Genomic DNA, 8928 nt, shown 5'->3' with positions numbered 1-8928 from the left:
AATTATTCATAGACATTATAAAAGGATCGATTTGCAGAAATAATACTATTTGCTTGGAATATATACCCGGGAGATGTAGAAAGCAAACATCTCGTGGACTCTATCAATGAGACTTAAAAAGTGGAAGAATGAGTAGACAGTACGAAATGAAATAAGCCGCACCTAGAGAAAACCAGCATAGTGCGTTAGCGGCCATCATGGATCCAGATCAGCCTGCGCATCCGCGCAGTCTGGTCAGGATCCTGTTGTCGCTTTTTAAATCCTATTGCAATTAGAGAAACCGTTAGCGAATAGCATTGATCCTGACCAGACTGCGTGGATGGACAGGCTTGTCTGGATCCATGCTCGCCGCGAATGCACTATGTTGGTTTTCTATGATGTGACTCAAATTATGGTTTTTTTCTGTGTATATTTTTTTGTGTTGTATTTTATATTAAACATTGTTTTTCACGTTTATTTTTCAGAAACATGGTGTAGTTTTATTTCAGCTCAATGCGTGCCCGTGGAAGAAAATATTTCCATCTTCGGTTTACCGTCTATAATAAAGTGTTTCTTATTGACTTATTGATTGCCGAGTTATCCATTGACTTATGCTATCAATGATTTTACGAACCACGTGCAAATCATAACATGTCTGGAAAAGTGCAAATGAAAAAAAAGTCTTTGTGAATTGTACACCATATTAATTCCTAGATCACATTTGGCACATAAGTGTGTCTTCTTTTCAAATGCGACGTTTTTTTGTGTTTGTCTAAAAAGGTGTTTACCAAGAAAAATCACTTTTTTTCAAGAGTCTATCAGTGCTTTATACGTTGCATTTTATTTATGAATAATCGATACAACCATGCTGAGGGACAGATCAGTGATTTCTTTGCATTTTCCTTCGACATTTTTGTGGTATATGCAGGTTTTTTTTTTTAAATTGGATGCAATTTTTAAAGACCGCAGTTTTGGAGATAATATGTTTTCCTTTATTAAATAGGGTGAATGTTTTGTTGTTAAATTGTATCCAATTGTGATTTTTATCTACTTGTTTTGATAGGATGAAAGAGAGTTTTTCATGTAACTGTGTATCTTTTTTGCGATGTTTTTATGCCCCCGAAGGGAGGCATATAGTTTTTGAACCGTCTGTCGGTCTGTCCGCATTTTTCGTGTCCGGTCCTATCTTTGTCATCGAGGGATGGATTTTCAAATAACTTGGCATGAATGTGTACCACAGTAAGACACGTGTCGCGCGCAAGACCCAGGTCCGTAGCTCAAAGGTCAAGGTCACCCTTAGACATAAAGGATAGTGCATTGATGGGCGTGTCCGGCCCATATCTTTGTCATCGATGGATGGATTTCAAATAACTTGGCATGAATGTGTACCACAGTAAGAGGGAGTGTCGTGCGCAAGACCCAGGTCCGTAGTCAAAGGTCATGGTCACACTTAGACATTAAGGATAGTGCATTGATGGGCGTGTCCGGTCCATATCTTTGTCATCGATGGAAGATTTTCAAAAACTTGGCATGAATGTGTACCACAGTAAGCGAGTGTCGTGCGCAAGACCCAGGTCCGTAGCTCAAAGGTCAAGGTCACACTTAGACATTAAAGGATAGTGCATTGATGGGCGTGTCCGGTCCATATCTTGTCATCGATGGATGGATTTTATAAATAACTTGGCATGAATGTGTACCACAGTAAGACGACGTGTCGCGCGCAAGACCCAGGTCCGTAGCTCAAAGGTCAAGGTAACACTTAGACGTTAAAGGTCAGTTTTCATGATAGTGCATTGATGGGCGTGTCCGGTCCATATCTTTGTCATTCATGCATGGATTTTAAAATAACTACGCATGAATGTGTGACACAGTAAGACGACGTGTCGCGCGCAAGACCCAGCTCCGTAGGTCAAAGGTCCTAAACTACTAACATTGGCCATAACTATTCATTTAAAGTGCCATCGGGGGCATGAGTCATCCTATGGAGACAGCTCTTGTTTAATGTTAAGTTTATATGTGTTTTACATGTATCTGCAGATTAAGTTTCGGCGATTTTTTGAAATGTCGAATGAACGTCTGTATACATACAAATTGCAAATTTCGTTTCGACGATTATATTTTTAATGTTGAGTGGTCTTCTGTACGTGAAACGTGCTTTCCGATATGGCATATTGTAAATTGTATTAGTGTTTGAAAAACTAATAAAGTATATGACGCCTGTTTCAGGAACTTTATTTTCTGAAGTTAGAGTAAAGTCTGTATCGCTGGGTTTGCCTCGCCTGCTGGCGACAGGAGATACTGTCTTTGCGACCGGAGCAGACCAAGATCAGTCTGAACTACATCTTTCAAATTGCAGGTTGGTCTTAGTCTGCACTGCTATTGTCAGTAACTTTTCAGAGAACACCCCTTCGAATGGATAGGAAATGACATCACTGTGCTGTTTCCAGATATTTCGCGAAGTATGATACTGTAACAGGTTTGATGACACAAAATGTTTTGTTTGTTTGTTTGTTGTTGTTGTTTTGTTTTTTCAAGTGAATAGGCTCTCGCAAATTTTCACTTTTCCTTTGAATAGTGAATAGTTTATTTGTTACATTTTTAGTTGAAGGTCAGAGACCACCAGTTCATAAAGAAAGTAACTTACTGAAAATAAGGCAGGTATATACCTTGGAATGAAATAATGTTTGTCCGTTTACAGTATTTCGTTATACATTTTTACTAATATGCTATATTTTATGTGTATAGTAAAAATGTTATTTTCAACGCCATGCCAACGATGTAAACAGAGATGTTTTTCGTCTGATATTTTGATGGAAGTAAGACATTTATTGAAAATACTGTGATTAGATATACATGTTACCATACACGCCACAACGTTATAATAGAAGTCTGTGGGAAACAATCAAGTTTGGTGTTTTCTAGCCTGAACTTGATTTCTCATAGCTCGCTTTGAAGGTTTGTTTTAAGTATTGCACATAGAAAGGTACTGCCCAAATTGAATGATAGGTCAGTTTGGCGAAATTTACAATCTGCATGGAGAGTCAAATCTAAAAGGACTGTTCACACCAAATCAGCAAATTACTATGCTTTTTTTTAATTGTACAATATACAACGCCATATTGTTGATAAAATGTTACATTTCATCGGGAAGAAAGACATAGAGGATATTTGTTTGTTTCAGTGTAAGATGATCGAAATATATTTCACCGAGTGAACACTATAATGCAATATTTTCACGAGTGGCACAGCCACGACGGTGAAAATATAAATTATAGTTCAACCATCGTTTTCATCCAATGACAAGCGAGGGATTTTCAAAAAAGTAACCAACTTATTTTCATATTGTTTCATAACTGAAGAATCTGATCCACTTAATCATGAAGTAGTTCAAAATTAATGAGTATTCATTGTTCCGCCTACTATGGATTTCCCGCATTCTAGGAGGCGGAGCAATTACCAAAGCAGGGACTGCATACAAGAAATAATGTGTCTATGTAATAAACAGACCAAATAGATAAATGAGCCGTGCCATGTGAAAACCAACATAGTGGGTTTGCGACCAGCATGGATCCAGACCAGATTGCCCATCCGCACAGTCTGGTCAGGATCCATGCTGTTCGCTAACAGTTTCTCTAATTCCAACAGGCTTTGAAAGCGAACAGCATGGATCCAGTCTGGTCAGGATCCATGCTGGTCGCAAACCCACTATGTTGGTTTTCCCATGGCGCAGCTCAAATATCAAATTATGTTTTTAGTTTCATTTTAATGCAAGCTGTACTTTCATAGTTCAAGTTTGACCTTTCTGCACCTTTCACTTCCTCTACTGGTCTAAAAAAAAACCCAGGGTGCACTTAGATTTTACTTTGTCTTGTTTTATTTATAGATCTACATGTAGTTGCTTTAATTGTACTGTTTGATCATTTAGAGTTAAACCTGCATATTATATTTCCATTGAATAAGAATATAAAATTGTGTTCCACAAACTACTTGATAAGACTTAGTCGTCTACTATGTATTTATGATATAAACTAAATTAAAATCTTCCAGCTGTTTTGCTAAAGGAAAATGACCTTGTATAAAGTTGTAGTAAACATGTACTTCTCCATCATGAGTGAAGATAAGACTAGCCAATGAATTCCAAGAGACTGAGGAGGCGTGGTTTAGTTTACTTCAGAGAGAGCTTTTTTGTTTCTTTGACCTGTCAAATGAAATGGGACGTTTAAACTATAAATAGGTTATAGATACACTTATTAAACTTCTAACGCATTAAGTTTTGTCTTCACTACGCTACGCCCCGTTTCGGCAAACTTAATTGCATTAGTGTGCAGCTTTATTTGTCAGCCAATGAAATCCCCGTATTTTATAATTTTCGAGAGTTCTAAATACCATAGAACGAACAAGGTTGTTTACTATGAAAAATTGGTTCATAGAACGCACTATGTAACATAGTACCGCAGTTCTATAAATGTATTCATAATGGGAGGGACAAATATGCGCAATGACGATGCGCAATTCAGCAAACGCCGTTAAGTGATGCGCATGTACAAGTGATGACGTTCTGGGGCTTTCCCGTGCTTAAAATTAGACAAATGGAATTGGTATTACAATAAAGCGAGAATAACTGTAAGAACTTGGCATGGTTGAAAGAAAATAAAACCACAAAAAAGTTTTAACTTTAATACAGGACAGCAGATCCTAAACAGCTAAAACCAAAGCAGCTTACCTTAGCTAATAATATCCTTAAAATATAATATTATAATAATCCAAAATCACATTCCAGTAATATTCACTGAACTTAGATTTCTATAGTTTTGATAATAAAAAATAATTTAACTGTTCAGTTTTCAAGGGAAGTTCACCGTCTGAACTTATAAACTTTACACTTCAATTATGATCTTTTTTCCATCCTTCTTTTCGATTATTACCTTTTTCACACTGACTGGAACATTTATAATTAAAGTATCTTCATCATTTTTTACAGAGCTATCATTCAAAGATTTTACATCAGATTCAGTTTTTATACCCTTACAAGAAGATGTCGTAGCTGCAACAGTCGAAATCAAAGGGTTTTCATCACACTTTGGTTTCAACACACTGGGTTCGAGTGCTTTGCTGATATCATTTAAAATTTCAAACTGTTCCCTCTGGTAAGACTGAACAGCTGAACTTTTGTGCTTGCTTCGACTCATAACGGCTTTGTCAGGAAAGTTTTTATTATACAGTGTAGTACACAAGGTAACCCTAGCAGAGTGATTACTTATTTTACGGTCACTTGTATCAATCCCAGCTTCCGCATAAAATCTCTTAATCATAGATTTGATAGCGTGCTGTGCTATTGAAGCAGCACCAAATTTTGGTGAACCATTTTCATCATAACTACCAACAGGTTTCCTGTAGAAAGCACCAACCCTTGGTATTAACGACAAATACCGTTCGTACAGATCAACTATAGAATATTTTCTATCTTTTTGCTCGTAGTGAACAATTGGCTTATTAGCAGTGTTTCGGCTCTTCAGCCCCCCTTGCGAATTTTTGCGCAATCCGGGAGTAAACTTGATATAACGTAAGTCCTTGGCATTATCTTTAAGTATCTCAAATTGGTCTGCTTGGCAACTGACATGTTCCTGAAATCCTCTAAATCCGAATAATTTTCCATTATAAAAAAACACAGAGTTGCTCAAACCTACAGATGTGTCAAAATTAAAAACACCTGACTCCCAAAACTGTAATTCATCTTCCATAGTAACAGGATCTGAAGAATTACTTTTAATCCCAACTCCCTGTGCATGGAGTTCTTTCATTCTTGTATCAATACATCTACGAAATTCACTGAACTGACTTCCTTCACGGAAAAAGTTGATGTTGTTTCTATTACAAATAGTAGTAAGATATCTCTGCAAGCCACTGACAATCTGAGTCAATGTATTAGGGGGGTAGTCTTTACCATCTTGTCTCTTAACTTCCATAATGAATCGTTGACCCCAGAAGTTGATCATACTGTCATCCAAATCACCTATATCTTCAGGGATTGGAAAACTACTTTCCAATGCAGAAGCTGGCTGGCTGTTTCTAAATTTTGCCCAGTCAGACCATACCTTCAAAGCCCATTTATTTGCATCCCTAGTTTTCTTTGGAATACTGTTTGTAGTTCGATCTTTTATCTGCTGTGATGACACCGGCAAAGCAAATCTACCATTATCTGTAAAAATTAAATAACATAATTATATATATAGTAGAATCCCTCTAAAGAGACCACCTATGGTTCTTTAAAAAAAGTGGTCTTAATAGCGAGGTGGTCTTATTATCGGGGTTTCCTCTACAAATGATTGCAAAGTGTAAAAAATAGAATATTATTTACATCTTATTTGACTTAACATAGAAATAAGCAAAATATTGTATTATGTTTCAATTGTTTCACTCTATGCAGCCATGTTATTAGCGGGACTTGAACCAATGGCCGGCTTAAAATCAATCAAATGTTCACAAACACAGCATGAGGATTTAACTGAATGTCAATCAATTAATGGTTTTCTATATTTTTTAATTACATATGTATTAAAAAAATTGAAATGTGTCCATGGGACACAGATGCCCCCTCTACATGACAAAGGACACAAATTTTTTCCTAGGTCAGCGGCAATAACTCCTACAATACTGAATGAATCCGGATGGGAAACCCAAGGTGCACAACTGCACATGCTGACCAACACTCCTGTAAACTTTGGTGACTCTAAGTCAAATACTTTTGGAGCTACGCGCGACACAACATTAAAATGACCGATTTTTAACTAAGTCAGGGGCCATAACTCCTACATTACTGAATGAATCCGGACGCGAAGCCCCAGGTGCACAACTGCACATGCTGACCAACATTCCTGTAAACTTTGGTGACTCTAGGTCAAATACTTTTGGAGCTACGCGCGACACAACATTAAAATGACCAATTCTTAACTGTCAGGGGCCAAAATTCCTACAAGACTGAATGAATCCGGACGCGAAACCCCAGGTGCACAACTGCACATGCTGACCAACATTTCAGTAAACTTTGGTGACTCTAGGTCAAATACTTCTGGAGCTACGTGCGACACAACATACAAATGACAAATTTTTTACCAAGTCAGGGCCCATAACTCCTACACGACTGAATGAATCCGGACGCGAAACATCAGGTGCACAACTGCACATGCTGACCAACATTCCTGTAAAGTTTTGTGACTCTACATCAAATACTTTTGGAGCTAGGCGTGACACAACATTAAAATGACCAATTTTTACAAAGTCAGGTGCCATAACTCCTACACGACTAAATGAATCTGGACGCGAAACCCCAGGTGCACAACTACACATGCTGACCAACATTCCTGTAAAGTTTTGTGACTCTACGTCAAATACTTTTGGAGCTAGGCGTGACACAACATTCTCGGACAGACGGACGGACGGACGGACAAGGGCAAATCTATATAAACCAGAAAACTAATCAAGAAATTGTTAAAGTTGAAAGTGACTAACCTGAGATTTCCCTTTTAGGCTGAACAATGTCTATCACATTACTATCAATGGTCGTAAGGGGTGGCCTCTTGGGTACCACATTTGGTGGAACAGGTTCAGTCAAATCGTTGGAATTACTAGAAGAATCCGGGACAGTCACCATAGGATTAGGAACCAACTCCGTTACAGTTACTGAACCTCCAGGTGTGCTGCAAGTGATACCAGGACCTGCAAACCATACATTCATAAGTTTATCAAATCCAATCATTTGAGAGCGTTCCATACTAAAATCAATCATATTTCAACACAGACAAGAAAAACTACATGACTCCCACAATGGTGGGCAAAAGGTCCGGTTACAAGGCCGAGCACCAACCGTTCACCTTGCTTATCAACCAGAATCTTTGTAAATATTCGATTATTAAAATCAGTCCATCTCTGACTGATCTATGTAAATAAAAAACAGTAGCCTATATATGATTAAAATCATCTCATCAAAACGACGATCGTGGTACTGTACATAATCACTTCAATTAAATTTATATAACATTTAAACATACCGGCTGGCAACAATTCTTGTGTGTTTATATTCAACAGTTGTGTGGCCGTAAGCGAATCGGACTCTATCTGGTCAGTAACGTTAAAATCCCCTGACAATATTGCCAACAAGTCTTTGTCAAGCAGATCGAAACTGCCGTCTCCGTGCGACATTTTTTCCAGACGTGTAGATATGTACACTGGTAATTATACATGTGATGTGTAATCACTGAGCTGCTCTCACTCGCTGACTGCCAGGTAAGGTGATGTAATCGATTTTCCGCGCGCTTATGGTAACCTTTGACATTGCATAAAATATCGGCCAAATAAACCCGCCCACTAAGTATATTAGTAGATCTATTCATCCTTTAACTGTTCTATAGAAATTAGAAACGTCTCCGGTCGCTTCGCTCCCGTCGACTTTTCTAATTTCTATAGAACAGTAAGGATGAACACTAATATATACTTAGAAGTTCAATAAATGATCTATAACCTATACTTACGGTGTTCACGGTGTTACACTGAAACAAACAAATTTTCTGTTTTATGCATTTGATGTTTTTAACCAAATTATATTCAGTTTGTACGCGCAACGTCACGTGCTTCGCATCATAACCATTATGTCGTGACGTCACGATGCTTTGTAGAAAAAAAAATATAAATAGTTCCATTACGTTTCCTGATTTCTTCTACATTTCATTATGATAAAATGTAAAAATTATGATCCATTTATTATTTTTATACATCTATACCTTTACTGAAGAATATTTTGCAAGGAAATTCCTATCATTTATAATTCATATTTCGCATTCAAATGTAGATCTAGTTCCGTATCAGTGAAAAATAAAAATGATATTTTCACTATTTGAAACACAAGAACAAATTGAGCCACAGATACAGCCACTCTCTCAGATACAACCTCCG

The 8928-nt window shown here is 37.4% G+C and overlaps 1 protein-coding gene across 1 annotated transcript; it reads right to left on the bottom strand.

Annotated features, from left to right (window-relative positions):
• Window positions 1-4749: 4749 nt before the first annotated feature.
• LOC128553611 (zinc finger MYM-type protein 2-like) lies at window positions 4750-8178 on the bottom strand. Its single transcript, XM_053534786.1, has 3 exons — window positions 8028-8178; window positions 7489-7695; window positions 4750-6178 (listed from the first exon to the last, which is right to left on the bottom strand). Exons 1-3 carry the CDS (start codon window positions 8176-8178, stop codon window positions 4857-4859), a joined length of 1680 nt encoding a protein of 559 aa, XP_053390761.1. The 3' UTR covers window positions 4750-4856.
• Window positions 8179-8928: the final 750 nt, after the last annotated feature.

Source organism: Mercenaria mercenaria, unplaced genomic scaffold (assembly GCF_021730395.1).
Source record: "Mercenaria mercenaria strain notata unplaced genomic scaffold, MADL_Memer_1 contig_4104, whole genome shotgun sequence".
Taxonomy (NCBI): domain Eukaryota; kingdom Metazoa; phylum Mollusca; class Bivalvia; order Venerida; family Veneridae; genus Mercenaria; species Mercenaria mercenaria.
This window is presented reverse-complemented; position numbering and strand designations above follow the sequence as displayed.